The sequence below is a fragment of the Saccopteryx leptura genome, chromosome 4 (genome assembly GCF_036850995.1).
Source record: "Saccopteryx leptura isolate mSacLep1 chromosome 4, mSacLep1_pri_phased_curated, whole genome shotgun sequence".
In the NCBI taxonomy this organism is placed as follows: Eukaryota; Metazoa; Chordata; class Mammalia; order Chiroptera; family Emballonuridae; genus Saccopteryx; species Saccopteryx leptura.
In genome coordinates this window covers 191,613,342-191,634,442 of record NC_089506.1, presented here as the reverse complement: position 1 = coordinate 191,634,442, position 21,101 = coordinate 191,613,342, and the positions used below count along the sequence as shown (strand labels likewise).

The 21,101-nt window shown below is 44.3% G+C and overlaps 2 protein-coding genes across 3 annotated transcripts in view; one reads left to right on the top strand and one right to left on the bottom strand.

Moving 5' to 3' along the window:
• The first annotated feature begins 477 nt into the window (after positions 1–477).
• Positions 478–8,758, top strand: LOC136403348 (sex comb on midleg-like protein 1). Its single transcript, XM_066381986.1, is given in 5 exon segments — positions 478–502; positions 1,435–1,652; positions 1,655–1,800; positions 2,103–2,404; positions 8,676–8,758. Coding segments are annotated over 5 exon segments (774 nt in total).
• A 6,266-nt stretch (positions 8,759–15,024) lies between these two features.
• The window catches only part of HIP1 (huntingtin interacting protein 1), a 162,204-nt gene continuing 156,127 nt past the window's right edge, over positions 15,025–21,101 (bottom strand). For both annotated transcript variants that reach the window (XM_066382359.1, XM_066382360.1), the window contains exons 28-32: positions 20,297–20,420; positions 19,781–19,842; positions 17,291–17,399; positions 16,460–16,541; positions 15,025–16,095 (exon numbers count right to left, since the gene is read on the bottom strand). In XM_066382359.1, coding sequence (XP_066238456.1) covers positions 16,489–16,541; positions 17,291–17,399; positions 19,781–19,842; positions 20,297–20,420 — 348 coding nt within the window. In that variant the 3' untranslated portion in view covers positions 15,025–16,095; positions 16,460–16,488. The remainder of the gene's footprint in view (positions 16,096–16,459; positions 16,542–17,290; positions 17,400–19,780; positions 19,843–20,296; positions 20,421–21,101) is intronic.

Sequence of the window (21,101 nt, the reverse complement as noted above, 5' to 3'; positions counted from 1 at the left end):
ATTTACGACAACCATATTATGAAGAAGGAAAAAGGACCTAACGGTGGTAAAATTTCTACATTCCACTTGAACTGGTAAAAGTATGTATAATATCATCTCTATGGCAACCATTACAAATCTATACAAAGAGAGATATGTTAAAAAACTATTCTGTAGATATATATTTAAATTATGTACAAAAAATATCCAAGTATCTCATAAGAAAAGGGAATGAAAAAGGTACAAACAAAAAGAGGAAACAAGTAGAAAATAAGTAAAATGGCAGACTTAAATCCTAACAAAAAATTATATTAAATGTAAATTGTCTATACAGGCCAATTAAAAAGACAGACACAGTCAGAATATACTTTTTAAAAAATATAACTCAAATGTCACACAAAATGGCAGAGTAGGAAACCCTAGGAGTTGGTCCCATCATCAAAGCGACCACTGAGCAGGGAAGAGTAATTGAAATAAACTATTTTGGAACTCTGGAACATGACCAGAAAGTTAATAGCCAGAGGTAGTTAAAAATGAGAATGAAGGGAGAGATTGCTGCTCTTTCACACATAAGCAGCATATGCAAACAGTAAAACATCCCCCATTTCTTTTTTTTTTTTTTTTTTTTACAGCGACAGAGTCAGAGAGAGGGATAGATAGGGACAGACAGACAGGAACGGAGAGATGAGAAGCATCAATCATTAGTTTTTCGTTGCAACACCTTAGTTGTTCATTGATTGCCTTCTCATATGTGCCTTGACCGTGGGGCTATAGCAGACTGAGTAACCCCTGCTTGAGCCAGCGACCTTGGGCTCAAGCTGGTGAGCTTTGCTCAAACCAGATGAGCCCATGCTCAAGCTGGCGACCTCGGGGTCTTGAACCTGGGTCCTCCGCATCCCAGTCCGACACTATCCACTGCGCCGCCGCCTGGTCAGGCCATCCCCCATTTCTTAGACATGTTGCAGCTATATGGATAGCAGCCTGCATTCCTGAAGAAGCTGGCTGGTGCCATTGCAGGCAGTGGAAATCCTATCCTCCAATAATCGGGGATTACACATTTTGGTCAGTTTTATGGGTCCCTGAGGACCAGCACAGATGCTTGCCTTGCATTCGTGCCTCTGAGCACTGGGTTCCCCAGGGGGAATCTATCAGATTAAAAAAACAGTGGCTTCACAAAAACAAGGAATACACTTTTCTTCACCATTGCCACTAGGGGAGATGGGTCACAGCTACCTGGTCCCTGTGTCCTCCAGAGGCTGGGGTGGCAGAATCTGTTGCCAGAAGAGGAGTAGATTTACCAGTCCCAGGTAACCAAGCAGTTTCACAAAGTTTAAAAATAATTAGGTCCAACTCAGAGGAAGTGGAATTACTCCTGTTGCACAAAGATGTCCAGCTGCTCCAGTGAAATCAACATGCCAGAAAAGTATTCTGTCTGACATATACTATATAATGAAGAGCAACAGAGGTTTCTAGATGTCTTGAGCCATTGCTAGATCGTCCACAATGCTATTCAAAACTTGAATAAGAAGTTTAATGTCATTAATGAAAAGGTTTCAAAAATTTACCATTTTCATATGAAATCAGTGTGTCAAAATCACCGACTTAGGTATGCATACAAAAATTATAATTATTGGCTTTCTAGAAAGATCAAGTTGCAGAAAATAAAGAAGGAGCCTCCTCCCTCCCCTCTTCGTTCTCTTACCCTGAAAGTGACAGCACAACAATGCCAGTAGAAAGGTCAGAAAATACTTCCCAGAGCAGCCCTGTAGGAGCATCTCACCAGTCAGAGGATTCCCAGGACAGATCAGGAGTTGCTCTGCTGTGAGCAGGAGCCATGCCTCAGCCAGAGTCCAATGATTTCCATCTTCACAGTCCTATCAGCCCCATGACACACCCAGTGATTCAGTGCAGGGCTCCTCTTCCATGCTGTGCTTTGCCAGCCCAGGGACTCCCAGTACCATTAATATCTTCTCAGCTGCCTGAGCTTCCATATCAAGACCTGCAGCCATGCTGGGCCAAGGCAAGGCCATTGTGGCACACAGTCCGGAGAGGATGGCTTACCCAATTTAGCTGGAAAATAAGAGCCTCAGGCATACTGCCTCATCCCTCTGCATCCTGGCCAGCTTCAGTACAAGTTCATCAGTTGGAACTGACCCTTGTATGCTAAAACAAAACGACTCTGATGGCCCTTCAACTTGGTCTGTAGAGGAAGTGATCCTGTGTCTGCAACATATAGATCCTGAGACACTCACCCCCGTCATGGATCTCTTGAAGCAACATGACATTGATGGAAAAGCTCTGCTACTATTCAAGAGTGACATGATGATGAAGTATATCGGGCTCAAATTGGGGACAGCTCTGAAGTGGTGCCACAACACTGAAAAGCTTAGAGGAGAAAAAATGTCGATATTTGAAAAACATTTGTGTAGATTTAGATTGGCCTTAATTCTGGGGAGACCAATGTCATCTTGTTGTAGAATAATTTTGCTGCCCTTAGAAATTTTTGTGTTGTAGAAGGTTCCTCTAAAAATATATTATATACAGAATTGCAGAACTACGTTACAGTCCAGTCTACTTCTTTAGAAACCATTTCACATGTTACCGTTAGCATATTCAAATTGGCAGTTTGTTTTTTATTGTTGTCATTGTACAGTTTACAAATATACTTCATACAGAAAATAGAGAAGTACTTTTAATTTTGGCTAATGTATATATGTAAAACCAAAATATCAAAACCCAAAAAATAAACTATAAGGATTGACAAGTTCTTTTAAAAAATTCAACAGAAATTTTCCTTAGAAGAGAATTTAAAGATATGATACAACTGTAGATATCATTTTTCTGAAACATTTTATGTGTTATTATAGTGTTCTGTTCTTATTCTAGCAGTTTCCTGAAATGGACTAGCCAGATAAATTATTTTCCTTTTTGTTATTATTTTTTCTGTATGTTGTATTTGTTCCTATTTAATGAAAAAAAATCAACCTTATAAGCTTTCACGGTGTTCTTACCAGTTTTTTAATATAAATTATAAGATAATAGAATGGTTATTTTATGCAATAGATCTTATATTACAAGGTGTTTTGGGTAGAGTCTGGTTATATTCTTTTACTTTAAATACCTATTATTTTAAGACTTTAAAAATATTTTGCGGCCCTGGATGGCTGGGTCAGTGGATAGAGTATTGGCCCAGTGTATGGACGTTCTGGAGTCAATTCCTGGTCAGGGCACACAAGAGAAGTGACCATCTGCTTCTCTCCCCCTTCTTTCCCTCTTCCCCTCCTGCAGCCAGTGGCTAGATTGGTTCAAACGTTGGCCCTGGGCACTGAGGATAGCTTGGATGGTCAAGCACATCAGCCTCATGGTTGATTTGAACATTGGCCCCAGGCAGCGGTTGTCAGGTGGATCTCAGTCAGGGCTCTTGCAGGAAACTGTCTCATCATCTCCCCTCCTCTCACTTAAAAAAAACGTTTTTTTTGGCTAAGCACAGATGTTTAACAATTTATAGCTCACATCTCTCTGTGAGGATGCCTATGTCTAAGATTTCTTTTTTTAAAATTTATTTATTTATTTATTTATTTTACAAAGACAGAGAGAGAGTCAAAGAGAGGGAATAGATAGGGACAGACAGACAGGAACGGAGAGATGAGAAGCATCAATCATTAGTTTTTCATTGCGACACCTTAGTTGTTCATTGATTGCCTTCTCATATGTGCCTTGACTGTGGGGCTACAGCAGACTGAGTAACACCTTGCTCAAGCCAGCGACCTTGGGTCCAAGCTGGTGAGCTTTGCTCAAACCAGATGAGCCCGCACTCAAGCTGGCGACCTCGGGGTCTTGAACCTGGGTCCTCCGCTTCCCAGTCCGATGCTCTATCCACTCTGCCACCGCCTGGTCAGGCTTTTTTTTTTTTTCTTTTTCTTTTTTTTTTTTTTTAGAAAGACAGGTAGGGAGAGAGCGAGAAAAAGGGAGAGAGAGAGTGAGAAGCATCAACTCATAGTTGCTTCACTTGAGTTATTCATTGATTGCTTCTCATATATGCCTTGACCCAGGGGCTGAAGCAGAGCCTTTGACCCTTTGCTCAAGGCAGCGACCTTTGGGCTTAAGCCAACAATCTTGGGATCATCTCAATAATCCCATGCTCAAGCCGGCAAACCTTTGCTCAAGCCCACAAACCCGTGCTCAGCCAGCTACCTCAGCATTTCAAACTGGGGACCTCAGCATACCAGGTTGACACTGTATCTACTGTTGCACCACCAGCAGGCTCTATGTCCCAATTTTTAAAAGATGTATGCTGTGTTTATTCTTCAAATAGATACTATTTCATATTTACATCTACTCTATATCTAAAACATACACATGTAAATCTTTTTTAACTTAAAATGGCACTTTGCACTTCTACAGAGGTAAAGATTAAATCTACATACAGTGATGTTTTTATTCTGTAAAAAATATGCCCACCATGTGTCATCACAAGTACCTCTCAGCTCACTCTTCAGGGTTTCCATACAGGGAAGTTCTCAGACCTGTGTAATGTTTCTAGTTAATTTGCTTTCTGAACTATTTATTCTCCTAAACTTTGGAAGGTACGTTAGTTCTGATTTGTCATTTTGGATTTTATTTTCAAAATTAGAAATATTGAGTCAAATATGTTTATTGTTATTATGTTATTGTGTATTACATTGTTATATAACACTTTTAGTAATGTTTATAAGCAATGAGAATTGGTGCTAACTGTATTAGCCATTTGTTGTAAATGCCAATAACATGTTCACCAGTGGCCAGAATGCATATTTTCTTTTTAGAAAATCTATGTTATTCCGATTGTGTTATAAGACAAAATTCTAATCAGTAATTTTAATCTTCTTTCAAATTGTGTGAAGTTGCTGTGCCCAGTTGAATCGTCCTCAGGTGTTTGTATAACTACTATGTTTTACACAGTTCTTAGATTTTAAAATATAATAAAGTTAAATAACCACCAAAAAATTAAAAACAAGGAATATACACTTTGCAAAAATAGTTTGGAAAAGTAATATACAGTTCCAACCCTCAACAAGCAAAATTTAGAAATTCCTGATGACTAAGAGGATCATATTTTGAGAATTACCACATTATAAAACTTGGAATGTACAGTTCTCAACAACAGCAAAAAGATAAGTCTGACCAGACGGTGGCGCAGTGGATAGAACATGATAGAGCATTGACCTAGGATGCTGGAGGCCCCAGGTTCAAAACCCCAAGGTCATTGGCTTGCAAGCAGGCTCATCTGGGTTGAGTGAAAGCTCATCAACTTGAGCGTGGGGTTGCTGGCTTAAGTATAGGATCATTGACATGATCCCATGGTCACTGGCTTGAACCCCAAGGTTGCTGGCTTGAGCAAGGGGTCTCTGGCTTGGCTGGAGCCCCCCCCCCCCAGTCATGGTATATATGAGGAGCAATCAAGGAACAACTAAAATGCTGTGACTACAAACTGATTCTTCTCATCTCTCTTCATTCCTGTATGCCTTTCTGTCTCTCACTCAAAAAAAATTTGGTAAGGACATCTTGGCTGCAGAGGGGCCTCCTGAGGATGAAAGGGTCCCAGCCCCATAGCAGGCACCCCATTCTAGGGTTTTAGTGCCAGGAAGAGAAGTCCCCATAACTTCTGTCTGTAAAAACCAGTGAGGATTGAGGCTGAGGGAGATGGAGGGCTGCTGGAATCCCAGGCAGTTCCTCTTAAAGGGGCCATGCACAGACTTACTCAGACTCCCTCTGACCTCCAGCATTGGGGCAGCAAGTTGAAAGGCACCAGAGACATAAGGGGAGGAACTGAATTGTCCAGCATCAGAATGAGAGCTGGAGCAGGAGTACTTTCTCCCAGACAGAAGTGCTGTCAGAGTCCCTTTTGCTTTTGATGAGCCCTCCCTCCACAGAGCTAGCAGGCAGGCCCTATATTTGAAACTTCATCAACATGGCTCACACTGTTTGCCCTACCCTGCTGATTCCCTGATACTTTGCCCCACTTAACTTGCGGGCCCACCCATGTTGTTTCCAGTGGCTTTTCCATTGGAATGGCCTGTCTTGACTAATGCTACAGAATTTTCTAAAATCTCTCAAACAAGTAGCATCTGGGCTCAGTGTGCCCTGTAGCTCTTGTTAAGTGGCTCCAGGGCTGGCTTTAGCTCAGCAGTTCCTTCAAGTCAAGTTTGCTTGCTAAGTGGCTCCAGCCCTGGCACTAGCAGCAGCTGGCTTTGGTTCACAGCTTGGCCTCACTCTAATCCCACCCAGCACAAGTAGCAGTCATCTGCAAATTGCTTTCTAGCTTGTGCTGGGTGGGCCCCGGGCAGAACACAAGTGGCAGCTGACCTTGGCCTGCACCTCCCAGGAGGCCCCAGTGGAGCCAGTGTACCCAGTGGACAGCTTCATAACATGATTAAAGCATCACCACCCAACCATCTCCACAAGTGACACTCAAGGGATGGACTCAACAGGCATTAGAGCCCCACTGAAGTAAGTCCTGGTCTGTGGGGTGGGCCCCTTCACAGCTGATCTTCCATATGGAGGTCAGTGGTTGGCGGTCTCAGCCAGTCCTTGCAACTGATTGGCCTGGATGTAAATCTCTCCCATTATGTGCCAAGAGCAATCAAAGCTCAACTACGGTAGGAGGGTGTACATGGCTCACACAATGGGTACACCTCAAGTGTCCAGCCTGTGTAATCACACAGACTGTGCCTCTGGACCCTAAAGAACACCTACTACATTAGGCCACTCTACAAAGCCTGGGAGACATAGCAGCTCTTCCTAATACATAGAAACAAACATAGGGAGGCTTCCAAAATGAGGAGACAAAGAAACATGTCCCAGATGAAAGAATGGAACAAAACTCCAGAAAAATAACTAAACAAAATGGAGATAAGCAATCTACCAGATTCAGAGTTCAGACCACTGGTTCTAAGGATGTTCAGTGAACTTAGTAAGTACCTCAACAGCATAAAATAGGACCATGTTATAAATGAAGGCTGTGCCTGACCTGTGGTGGCGCAGTGTATGGAACATCAACCTAGAAAGCTGAGGTTGCCATTTCAAGACCCCAGGCTTGCCCAGTCAAGGCACATGCAAGAATTTTCAAGTTGATGCTTTCTGCTCCTCCCTTCTTTTCTCTCTAAAGTCAATGAATAAGGTCTTAAAAAAAAGAAGAAAAAGGATACACTGACTGAAATGAAGAATAATTTATAGGGAATCAACAGTAGAGTAGATGAAACTGAGAATCAAATTAGCAATTTGGAATATAAGGAAGCAAAAACAACCCAACCAGAACAGCAAAAAGAAGAATCCAAAATAATGAGGATAGTGTAAAGAGCTTCTGGGACAACTTCAAGCATACCAACATTTCATATTGTGGGGGTGCTAGAAAAGAGAGAGCAAGAAATTGAAAACTTATTTGAAAAAATAATGACAGAAAACTTTCCTAACTTGGTGAAGGAAATAGACCTACAAGTCCAGGAAGATCAGAGAGTTCCAAACAAAATGAACCCAAAAAGACCCATATCAAGATCACATCATAATTAAAAATCCATAGGTTAAAGACAAAGAGAGAATCTTTTTCTTTAATTATTTATTTATTTTAGTGAGGAGAGAGAGAGAGACAGAGAGGAGGTGGAGAGGAGCAGGAAGCATCAACTTCCATATGTGCCTTGACCAGGAAAGCCTGAAGTTTTGAACTGGTGACCTCAGCATTCCAGGCCAACACTTTACTCACTGTGCCACCACAGGTCAGGCTGACAAAGAAAGAATCTTAAAAGCAGCAAGAGAAAAGCAGTTAGTTACCTGCAAGGAAGCTCCCCTAAGACTGTCAGCTGATTTCTCAGTAGAAACTTTGCAGACCAGAAGGGAGTGGCAAGAAATATTCAAGGTGATGAAATGAAAGGACCAATAGATTACCCAGAAAAGTTATCATTTAGAGATGAAAGACAGACAAAGAGCTTCCCAGACAAGAAAAAGCTAAAAAAGTTCATCACCACCAAACCAGTCTTACATGAAATGTTAAGGTTGTTCTTTAAGAAGAAGAAAAAAAAGAAAAGATAAAAAATATGAACAAAAATGTGGCAATAAATACATGTCAACAATGGAATCTAAAAAATAAAATAGACAAGCAGAATAGAAACAGGCTCATAAATAGAGAACATTTTGATGGTTGCCAGATGGGAGGGTGGTTGGGGGAAGGGCATAAAATGTGAAGGGATTAAGAAGTACGGCTAGGGCCTGACCTGTGGTGGCGCAGTGGGATAAAGCATTGACCTGGAACACTGAGGTTGCCAGTTCAAAGCCTTGGGCTTGCCTGGTCAAGGCACATATGGGAGTTGATGCTTCCTGCTCCTCCCCCTTCTCTCTCTCTCTCTAAAAAAAAAAAAAAAAAAAAAAAAAGAAGTACGGCTAGGTTGTTATAGAATAGTCATGGGGATGTGACGTACAACATAAGGAATATAGTCAATACTATTCTAGTAATTTTGTATGGTATCAGATGGGTGTGAGATTTATTGGGATGATCACTTAGTAAGTGATATAATGTCTAATCACTGCAGTGTATAACTGAAATTAATATAATAATGTATGTCAAGTGTACTTGAAAAGTAAAAATGATTTTAAAATAAAAAAGATGAGGGACCCAGGGAGCACTCTCCCTCTAGGGAGTACTCCATGCCATTTTTCCCTTTCAGGGCTGCATCTCTTCAACTCTAAGGGTCCCCATGAGACAAGCAACCAGGGGAGCAATAGGCAGCGGCAGCTCCTCCCAAGCTAACACCCTGAACCTGTCTCAAAGGCTCCTTTTCTCTGACTTTCCAGTGAGATAAAGTAGCCCCACCTAGGCTCATTTCTTTATTGTGACATGTCCAGAGAGCCCAAGCAGCCATATCTAGGCTCTCACCTCTTCTTTCCTCTATCTTAAGCCCTTCCTGTTTTACTCTCCTCAGCTTTAATAAACTCTCAAAATAAAATATAAGAAAGTAAATAAATAAATCAGCCACCTTAAATATGCTCAATGAGTTCAGGGAACCATGGACAAAGAACTAAAGAAAATAAGGAAAACAGTAGATGAACAAAATGAGAGTAACAATAAAAAGTTATAGAAAGGAACCAACCAGAAATTCTCGGCTGAAAACTACTTGAACTGAAATGAAAAAAAAAAATCCACTAGAGGCATTCAACAGCAGATCTGAGAAGTAAAAAGAAAGATCAGAAAACTTGAAGACAGGTCCTTTGAATTTATCCAGTCTGAGGAGCAGGAAGAAAACTAAGTGAAGAAATGGCACAGAGGTTGAAGGACTTGTGAAAGGGAAATAAAAAGGCAAAGGACAGAATGATGGGAATAGCTTTATAGGACCTGACACCTCACAAGATAATGGGGCTGAAGAGGTGGTTAGGAGTCAAATATGACAGTTTCATGCCTTAGTGACTGGTGAGTTTAGTGAGCACAAAGGAGGTGGGAGATTGTGAGAGGAAGTGTGTATTGTGGCTTCAGATTTAGATAACAGTCTGAGGGATGGAAAAAGGCACATAATGTTGCCCTATGCAGTCCTAGAGCTCAGAAGTCCTGTTAAAGAAGAGCATTAGGAGCCATCTAAACAACCTTGGTAATTGAGATGTAGCAGACCAATATCTGTTAAGAGTGCCACGAACAGAACCCTGAACAGAGATGTGGTGCCGAACTGAGAAGTAGAAACCAGGAAAGGAGCAACAGGCAGAGAAGAGGGGCTGGATCTCCTGGAAGGAGTGGCATTGTGGGACCCATGAGAGAGCACAGGAGCCAGCAACAAAGACAAGGAATGAACTGCTATGGCGATGCTAAGCAACAAACGCTGCGCAGTTACTACGCGCTGAACTGCCTTTTAATTATGACCTGCTTGACAAATCCAAGCGCCCAACCCTCTGCTTTCATCAATCTCATCTGAGTCTGAAGCTGCGGGTGACCAGCCCAGAGGCGAGCCTCGGTGAGACGTGAGGCCTCGGCAGCCCGAGAGCGTGGAAGGGGCTTACCAGACTGTGCACCTCCAGACTGTGGCCTGGCTCCGGCAACAAGCCAGTTCAAGTGGCTGTCGCCAGCAAGGCCGCGACGTGAGCCAGTCCTGGCCCTGAGGACCTGGCCTCCCTGGCCAGCCCACCCCGAATAGGCGGAAACTGCGTGGCTCCGACACGCACCACGCATCACTGTGGGCGCCTCCTGCGACAGGGGCACAAGGGAGCCGGTTGCTGGGCAACAAGAGTAGGGTGCTCCCTGCTGTGGGTGGGGCCCTAGAGTCCAGTCCAGGGTCACAGGATCACATAGTGAAGCTCCCGTTCTCTTTCACCTCGCAGACTCAGGGAATCCAACATGGAGAGGAGTTTGTTCAGTCCCGGCACCAGTTTCCTGGGGTAGCAAGTTCCTGCAAGGCTGTGGCTCTTTGAGAGCCCAAATCCTCAGCTCTACTCCTTGCAAGTGCAAGGTTTTTCTAGGACACCCCAACTCCCCTACAGAGTACCCCACACAGCTGGAGATTTCCCAGGGTTGGTTGGTTGATATTCGTTTCATTCTTTGTAAGTTACTCGGATTGTTGTGGACTGGGTGGAAAACGACATTTAGACAATACAAACCCAATGGGCACTTTTTTTTTCTTTTTCTTTTTCTTCATTTTTCTGAAGCTGGAAACAGGGAGAGACAGTCAGACAGACTCCCGCATACGCCCAACCGGGATCCACCCGGCAGGCCCACCATGGGGGCGACGCTCTGCCCATCCTGGGCGTCGCCATGTTGCGACCAGAGCCACTCTAGCGCCTGAGGCAGAGGCCACAGAGCCATCCCCAACGCCCGGGCCATCTTTGCTCCAATGGAGCCATGGAGCCTATTCTGCGGGAGGGGAAGAGAGAGACAGAGAGGAAAGCGCGGCGGAGGGGTGGAGAAGCAAATGGGCGCTTCTCCTATGTGCCCTGGCCGGGAATTGAACCCGGGTCCTCCGCACGCTAGGCCGACGCTCTACCGCTGAGCCAACCGGCCAGGGCTGGCACTTTGCTTTTTATGTGCTAAGGGGTCATTCTATCACAAGGTCTGGCCCAAACTCAACAGCTACCACCTGTTCTACGAGTCTGAACATCGAAGAAAAACCCTTTTTGTGGGTTTCAAACTCTGAAATTCCTCTTACCACAAACTGCTTGCTTCTGTCACCTCTCTTCCTCCTCCATTTATTGGGACTAATTTACACTATTCTGGTTCTATTTCGAATACATTTTTCATCTAGTCAAGACCATATGCAGGTGTAGGGGGTGTTGAGGACTGGAGTGCATCTGGAAGGGGAGAAGAGCTCTGCCTGGATGACCCTGCTGGCCGAGGCCAGAACCATACCCCAGGCACTTCAAAGCATGGGGCCCCTGTGTACTCCAAGGCAGCCCTCTGCTTGGCTTTCTGGACCGATTCACACTTGATCTGCAAGAGCTGTGACCAAGTATCCAGTCTATCAGAGGTGCTTCAAAAGGAGCAGGCTTTCCTTTGCATTCTGCCACAGGAGAAAAGCACAATCATAGGCTAGTGTTCCCCACCTTCTGTATTTATCCAGATCATCTTCCCCATGGGGTGGTTTCAGCACTATTTTCCTTCTCTTCCTTTCCAGTTTCTTTGACCTTATACTCTATAGCTTCTGATTACTTCATTCTCAGCTTACTTGATGTATCATTTGGGCAATTACCCTGCTTACCAACTCCAGGCCTTCCTCATCTTCTTCCCTGTAGTTCCCTTGGTTTAACACATTGCCAAGAATTAGATTACAGACAGTCCTGTCAGGGAAAGGTCACCATGCAACAAGCCCCATTCCGTCAGCTCCCTCTGAAAACCCTCTGGTAGCTGAGTGGCTGGCTCTGAATCCTCTTATGATTGGCAGCTTCTGTCCAAGTATTTTCCCATCTAGTGTTAAGGCAGCAGTTTACTTTTGCATCTTAAAAGTGAAGGGCATATGCATAACCTAAGAACCCAGGTTTTATGCAGGTAATATACAGGCCACCTTGTATTTTAAATTTGAATTTCAGATAAACAACAATTTTTAGTATGTAATTTTAGAGTATTACTCAGAATATACTTGTACTCAAAATACTGGTCTTCTAGATAAATTATGGTACCAACCACTTTGATCATTTTCAGGGACAGGAGTGTATGGAGGATGGAACATATTTAAGGGGTGCAAACTAGAATTTCTCTCTAGCAGCAAAGGAAATGCAATTCTCTGCTTCATAAAATGTTGTATTTTGAACATACTCCTAGAGGTATAGAGAGCTTAAGTGGATTAAATGAACCCCAAGATATAAATGTAAGTTTTTTACTGGAACCCCAGACCTCAAGACCACTTTGGTCAGTTATCACCATTATTCTCCATTGCCAGGTTGAAATATTTATTTGAAAAATTGAAAACACAGATGCAATGTATTATACAAAGGTCATAATACCATAATAAAAGTATTGTTGGAAGGGAACAAATGCCAGTGGCTACCTGCCCTGGGAAGGTAGGCACTCAGTGAAAAATAAAATTCATTTACAAGAACTATTCTAATGGGAAATTGGGGGGGAAGGTTAAAAACAGAAAAGAAAAACAAACCCAACCCCATCCTTGCAAACCTAAGTGTGAAAGTTATAAGTTTGAGACAATTGTGTGATCACCAAGATTTACCTGAACCCCCTCGGTTTGTCCCTATGAATAATCAGCTTAACTTAGGGCCTTCAAACCTGAGGTAGTTGAGGGTCACCTGAAAGACGTGTCTGGAAATTATTTACTCTCATAATAGGACACAACGGCACCTAACCAATTGTTTCACGTTACTTTGGCCCCTGGGGTGAAAGGCTGGGCCATCACTGTAGGTTGCTGATCCTGTATTTGGTCTGGACCCGGGAGACGAAGGACTTGAGCAGCAGACAGTTCACCAGTTTGCTGTGTTGATGGCTGGAGGCCTGTGGTGGCGGCGGTCTATTCTACAGGCAGTGCAGTTTCTGAAGGAGTGAGGATAGCACAGAGGACAAAGCCAATCTGGTTGGAAGGACAATGCTAGGATTGAAGGCTTTCATTGGCAGGAATTTCCAGAAATTTGGAAAGGTGGTAGAAGGTAGCAAGAACTTTATAGTTATTAAAGTCCAGGGTAAGTGGAGCCAGAGCACCCATTTAGACCAGTGATTTTCAACCTTTTCCATTTTATGGCACACATCAACTGCTAAAATTCTGCAGCATACTAGGGGGGAAAAAGTAATTATATACCCTTTTTGCTCCGAAGCAATTAAAAAAAAATTCAGGTGCCTATATTTGCATATAAGGATTTCTGGTACCAAGAATTAGCCAATCAGACACAACCTTATTATATGACATGACCAATAAGATGCAACTCTATTATAATATGGCATATATTTGTTTCAAGATAGGGCATTCACACCAGACAACTATTGTGTTGCCTGTTGTCATTTGTTTTTGTTTGACAATCTAAGGGAAAAGAGGTCAGTGCTCCTGAACAGTCAGGCATTGCATGTTTTAAAAATTTTTGCAGCACATTGCTTGAAACTGCTGCTGTACACTAAGGAATTGGTAAGAAGTGAGCACTTCCTGGTGCTAGCTCAGACCAGCTCGTCCTCAGTGAGGCCAAAGCATACCAAGCTGATCACCATGCGCTGTGATACCCGTGGTACCTGGTGTGATTCAGCAGCTCACTTCCAAAAAAGGATGCCCTAGACAATTTTTGGTTCTTCTAGCCACAGGGCTGGGGACTCAAATTTAGGTAGGATTCTAGGGATGGGATCAATCTCAATTATAGTCTAATTAAATTCCTTGCTCAGATATAAAATAACCCCACAAAAGTGGGTCTTTTCTAGTTTTTTCCCCCTTTATTATATACACACATATCCTTATTCTAGAGGTATTTGTGCACTGCATTACAAAATTAAACAGATAAGGCTGCATTTCAACCTCTTGTCAGTCCTAAGCCATTATTTTGCTGCTGTCCTCTCTTGTCATGATTCATTTACACTGCCACATGAGACTTCAGTCACTAATGATGCTCAGTGACTAATTTAAAAGGCCGTGAGGTTCATTTTTAGCCTTAGGATATGATTTTGTTTTAATCAAGATATTTCACACCAAGTATCACACACTCATTTTTAGAAGAGCCAAGATAGAACAATTTGATTTTGGTTAGAGAATGGCCTGGCTTCTAATTTGAGCAATGATGAAAATAATTACCTGACAGGTATTGCTTCGTGTGAGACTGATTGAGCCTGTGCTCCTGTTTAAGTGCTTTCTTAAGGTTTTATTAATGGCTAAGCCCACGCAGGTTTTAAAAATTACTGTGGCATCTTTTCAGAGGGAGTATTTTTTAGAGAGTTCTAATCTGGTCCAATACACTAGATTCCCCTCACCGCCAATGGTGATTTGGAACACAACTGTGTGACTGGCTGAGATTCTGGACATGAGGACCAGCCACTTTTGGACATATTAACCCACATTGAGAACACACTGATTGGCTTCATTGGCACAAGTGGGCCAGCGACGCCACACACCACTCCTGAGCCTTGGAGGGAAAAACGCTGAGCATAAGGAAGTATTAAACCCAAGAGCGCTCAATTTTTGTTAAGCCTTCTTTAGCCCAGTGTGGAGATCACATGCCTGAGTCTCATAATCTGAGCTAAAGGGAGACCATTTTTTGAGTGCCCTACATAGAAAACACACAAAGACGGAGTCTGGGGTGGGGGTTGATTCACAGTGATCAAACAGGAGTCTCACAACCTGTCACATAGCACACTTACTATGCTCCTTTGGGACAGGTCCTGGGAAGTGCTCATTGGCTAATACCTATGAGTTGCTACGGATAAGGAAGACAGTTTGTCCAAGATTGAAAGGTCACTTAAATGCTGGGGTCCATCAGCAGGTGGAGAAATGCTATCTGGCTGCTCATCACTATGAGGCTACTAATGTGCCCTCATCCTGTCCACAGGGCAGCAAGGGCCCGGGACATGTGGCTGGAAGGGGTCAAGAGTCAGTGATCCGCTTTTTAAAATTTTTCCTGCCCCAGATGCTCTGAGGAACTTTACTCGCTTTGTGATCCAAACCGGTGACAGATCAGGAAGGCATATTGGCCTTGATTCCGATTCTTGAAGACTGCTGTATCGGGCAGCAGTACAAGCCTTGCCATAGTCACACCAGAAACTCTGATTGCTCCAAGCATCTTTTTGTAGGCTGCTGCTGCTGCTGCTGCTGCTGCTGAACAGTGGTTAGTAATAAATATAAAAGTACCAAACCAAGCACAGGTTCCTTCCTCCTGGGAGCAAGTGTGCCTGATCTTCTGGGTCTGTCAATTAGGTAGAACATGGAACTACTTATCTTCTTCAGATGAGAGAGAGTACCAAGGCAGGCAGACATTTTGAGAAAGGAACTGAAAACCCCTCACAACCTCCCTCTTAGGACCCTGCCGGGGTCTGAAGGGAGGTGCCAGGGAAAATTCATTTTGGGGGAAGATGTGTGGCTATTCTCACCAGCTCCATTCATGCATGTGATAAGGTTTATCAGCCTGGTCACAAGGAGTTCCCAAAAGAGGTGTCTCCTGAAGACCGGGGCCATGTGCACCCCTCCTTTCCCTCTCTCGGTGGCCCTCTCCCTTGTGAAGGTGGGCGGGGGCTCCCAGCTGGGCTCCAGCTTTAGGAAGGAAAGGCACTCCCTCCACTTCAGCACTTGGAGGAAAGCTGTGGCTCAGCGGCTCCGCCCGCCCCTGGGGAGTGGCCTTGGCTGACCCGCACTCGGCGTGGAGGCTGATGGGGAGCACCAAGGCAAAGCCTGAGCAGCACCATTGCTGTTAACTGCTGTGGTCAGGGGCTCCTGAGAGCTCAGAGCTTCAGAGGCGTTCCCTTTGGGAGAGTTGGCTACATGAATGAAACTTGATAAAAGAAAACCCCAAAACCCAACCAACAACCGTAAGCAGTGGGAATCCATGGAACTGCCAAAACAGGGGGAGCACAGCCTTGGCATTCTCCGCCAGGACACTCCTGCTGTTCTTCTGACTGTGCACACACTCAGGGTAGTGTCCTGGTTTGGAATCCACCAGCCCTCTGATGCTCAAAAGTTTGTGCAAGTGATGAAACGGAAAAGACTGAGAAGAAAACAGAAAAGAAAACGTGTAAGATCTTCCCTCTCCAGGCTCTCAGCCACTGCCACCACAGCCCCTTGGACAAGGACACCAATTGTTTGGGGCTAAAACAGCAGGCAGGACTGGGAGGGAGGTCCTCTCTGTGGGGGTGGCCCCGGGCCCCATCCTCTCTGGACACCAGGGAGGCACAGAAAGAACACAGATCACGGGTTCCAGCACAAAGGGTGTCACTGTGGAGGGAGTCTTTGGAAGGCCATGCAGATCCTCAGTACTGGACAATGGGAGTGGTGTGGCTGCCACTACGACTCAGTGGGTTTAGTCTGTGGCTGGGGAATAACACACACATAAAAAGGCAACAGAGATTTACACTCTGACATGTGGGGCATCGGTGGGAATCTATTCTTCTTCGGTTACCACTTCTTGCAGTGCAGGTGGAGATGCTTCTGTTCCTAAAGGACAATAACAACTGTTCATGTTTCATAGCTCTTCATGCATCATACATTCAGTTAACCAACAAAAACTGCCACCATGTTGGGCTCCAAAGGACATTATAATCATAACCACCTCATCCCTAAGTGACATGTCCAGGAATGACTGGGATGCACCAGAGCCGGGGAATTCCAATGAGGAATCAGCAATCTTGGTTGTGATCAAGGTGGCCACTTTGCACATGCAGAAAAGCAGCACTCACAGAGTCCGAGCAATGAAGAGTCTGGGCTGGTGGGCCGAACATTATCCACTTCATGCCATTTCTAGCTCCTGACCCTTCTTACCTTTTGGCTGTTGCTGCCCGCCACTGGCTCTAGACAGTCAGAACCTTGTAATTCACTTGCCCCTATCTGCTGGATCTTCACTGATCACTACTGATTTATTCACTATTCAACTCTAAGCTGGCCAAATACTAAACTGCTGGGGTATAAACCAGGATAACTGGGCCTGGAGGGGAACTGTGGTGAGTCACCTCTCCACCAATCAATGTTAAGGTCTTGAAAGGTGATAACAAAAGCTTTCAATTCACAATTTATCCCAATTTTGGGCTTATAGGTTATTTACAGTTGAAAACATGCTCTGTGAGTATAGAGAAGGAGGAAGTCATTGACCAGTGGGTTCCTCATCCTGTTGTATTGGAGGGGAAAGCCTTCAGCACACAGACCCTCCCCTTCACTCTGGGCTAGTGCCGGTCCACACAGAGGCTTACCTTCTTCCCAGCCCTCAGCAGCACCAGCAAGCTCGTAGTGCTTTTTTCGAAGCTCTCCCAGTTTTTGACGCTCCTTCTGCAGTTCATTTTCTAGCTCTAGCACCCTAACCTGTGGGGAAAGAACTGTCTTATTTCGGCTTAATCCCTTTTCTCCGTGTTCCAGTTTTCTTCTCGTTTATTCCATAGCTTACCCAGTTCTCAATTCCAACCTCATCTCTGTTCTAATTTCTCCACCTTCTCATTCATCCTTCTATTCCATCTATCTTCTCACCAGGACCCTCTACTGAAAATGAATGATACATCATAGTCCAAATGCCTGAATGGGAGTAGGGCTTAAGTTCCTCTGACAAGCCACTATCTAAAAACAACTCACATGTTCAGCATATCTGTACAGTGTGTTCCAATCTAGTTGTAACCCGTCAATCACAGTTCCCTGGAAGTTCAGGCAGGAACCAAATATGATGGTTCTGGCAGCTCCGAGGGGTTAGTGCAACTCAGGGTTATTATTGTATAGGCACGATCTCACTAAAGGAGAGCTTTGTTCTTGGCTGTCCCTATTCCTCATTAATTTAATTTTACTTCTTTATTCAAGAGATATTTGCTGAGCACCCATCCCATCATGTTACCCATACCCTGCTGTAGGTACTAGACACAAGGTCCCTGCTTACCTTGTAGGGAGAAGAGACAGAGAAAAGGTCAGATCATAAAAAAAATGACACAAGGTGATGGGATAAATGCTAAGGCTGGTTAGAAAATGCTACTCTCAGGAAGTAACTTTGGAGCTGAAACCTAAATAGCCAGAAGAGATCAGCTATTCAGAGAACTGTGGAACAATATTACAGGTAGAGGAAGTGGACTCTAAGGCAGGAATGAGCTTGAGGTGTTGGGAGAATAGAAAGAATTGTGTGTGGTTGACATGTGAGAGTGGGAGAGGGTCATGAGATGAGGTTGGAGAAACGGCAAGGATTATTTTACCTGGATCCACAGGCCAGGGTTAGAAATTCTGGTAGACTCTAAGTACAAAGAGAAGCCACTGGAAGATTTTTTTTTTTAAGTGAGAGGATGGGAGACAGAGACAGACTCCTGCATGCTCCCACTGGGATCCACCCAGCAACCTCTGTCTGGGGCTGATGCTCTGCCCATCTGGGGCCATGCTCGCAACTGAGCTATTTTTAGCCTCTGAAGTGGAGGCTACACAAAGCCATCCTCAGGGCCTGGGGCCAACTTGCTCAAACCAATCAAGCCATGGCTGCGGGAGGAGAAAAGAGAAAGAGAGAGAGAGAAGGGAGAGGGGGAAGGGTAGAGAAGCAGATAGTCACTTCTGTGTGCCCTGACTGGGAATAGAACCCAGGACATCCATACACAGGGCCAATGCTCTACCACTGATTCAACTGGCCAGGGCCACCATTGGAAGATTTAAAGCAGGGAAGTAACACGCTCTCACTTATGTTTTTAAAATATGTGGAGAATGAATGAACTGTAGAGGGGCAAAAGTGGAAATATGGAGACAGTGAACCTCATCATATTGCCCTTCACCTAGTTCCACTCATATCAACTCATGGCCCAGTGTGTCTCTTCCACCATTTCCCTGTTCTCTCATCCACCACCACCCTGGCCCCACCACAGGACTATTTTGAAACACAGACTCACATTATAGTTAAGTTGCTTTTGCAGTAGCTCAAGAGAGAGACAGTGCTGGCTCAGACTAGGTTAGGGAGATGGAAAATAGTGGGAAGACTGATTAAGGATATCATTAATTGGAGATTTTGAATTGATAAGACTTGCTGGTGGATTGGATGTTGAGGGTGAAGGAAAGAGAGGAACCAAGGAGGACTCCTGGGTTTGGGGTTCAGCACCCAGGTGGGCAGCGGTGATGCCATTTACCGAGATGGAGAAAACCAGGGAAGGGGTAAATTGGGGTAAGAGGGAAACCAAGAGACCTGTTTTGAATATTAACTTTGAGATGCTTACTGAGCATCAAAGAAGACACGTCAGCAGCTGGACAAGTATACAGCTCCGGGAGAAGAGTTTGGTCTTTATCAGCACATAGACAGTATTTTAAGTCAAGGGGGACTAGTTGAGACCACTAAACAACAGAATGTAGATAGAGGAGACTCAGGCTCGAGCTGTTTTTTCAGTGTTTACACAGAAATTTGGCCACATAACTTTTTGTAAAGATATTGAGTGACCTATCGATAGATTTTAACAGTTTTAATCTGGACTTTACCCCAGGACTGATGGCCAGTAATTCTATAAGAGAATGTCAGGTTGGGATACAAGTCCAAGACAAGTGGCAAGAGTTAAGATTCTGATCTTTACTAATCGCCCCTTTCCACCTTCCTGGTTCTTCCAGCATCATTTACATTCACTCTTAGGCTAAAAGGTACATCTGAGTTCATCCCCCACAAGCCTCTCTCGCTGGCTTCTCACCAGGGGAATAACATTTGGGGTCAACATCATAAGCAACAGACTTAGAGATGGAGTTCCTACCTGGGAATCCATCTCCTGGCGTTTGATCTGGGTCAGCGTCATGCTTGAGAAGTCCATGTTGTCTGCAAGGATGGGAATGAGAAGTGCTTGTCTGATAATACCCCTGGCTGACTCCCACCTGAGAAATGGCCAATGCTCTGCTGAAATGCTTGGTTTGCCAGTTACCAACATGTGTGCACATTGTAAGGGATGGGGAGGAAGATGCGTGACAGGGTAACCAGGATCAGAACTCCCACACCTCCACCAACCCACCTCCCGACCACCAGGCCTATAAAAGGAGGCATTTCTTTGAATTCAGAGAAATGGCTCAATGGAAAATCTACCTAAAGGTGTCCCCCCATAGCGATATAAATAGCATGCTTATGTGGTGTCCCTTCTTATGAGAAAATAAGTACGCAAAAAGATGAAAAATAAGAATCTGGAAACACAACTGTGGGAAATTGAGATCATAGAAAAAGAATGTAAAGAACAGCTAAATCAAATAGATTTAAGAAAGTATTGATTGTGATATACTACCTGTTTCCTCAATCTGTGATTTGCCAGAAATGGTTGAGGCCACGACCGCGGCGGTGGCCTGGTTCACCCCGCGAGAGGCTTGCTGCAGCTGGGCCAGGTTTGGGCTGTCCTTATCAGCTTTCACCTGCCAGAACCAAGTGTACTGAGGTTCACACAACATAGAGCAGCGGCAAGTACTGAGTCAAAGAGTTGGACCAATGGTTCTTCACAAATATATGTGATCTACTGTGGATACCAATCAACTTATCAAAAATCGTTGCCTGGCATATTTTTAATTTAAAGGTGATTCTTGGTTTATTTGCTTGGTGGCCCAAAACTCTAGTTTTATCAGGTATTTTGATGAAGTATTCCACTTGTGAAAACCAATCTGAGAAAACAATAAATAAGGACAAGAAAAGAACATTCCCTGGGGTACAATAAAACTCGCAGGATTGTGGTTTCAAGCTTTGCATTAGAGTTAGTTGGGCAATAGCTCCATTCTAGAGATACTTGAGGAGAGGCAGACACTGTCTGTGGAAGCTCTGACTGCTCTGACTCATTCCTTATTGGAGTGTGCCTGGAATGCTGGGATTGCTTATCAGAGGTCAGTGCAGTCAGGACCCTCAAATGCCACCGGAAACAAAAGTGAGGAGAGCTGAGAGGAGCAGGGAGCTGGGTAGAGGGGCGCCTTGCTGACAGATGAAAGGCTTCTAGATGGAAGTGGTAGGGGACCCTTGATAAATCATCTGTTCCTGGGGCCAGCTCCACAAGCCAAGTATCCCTAACATGGCAAGGCCTTCTCGTGTCCCAGGGAGTACAGTATGGG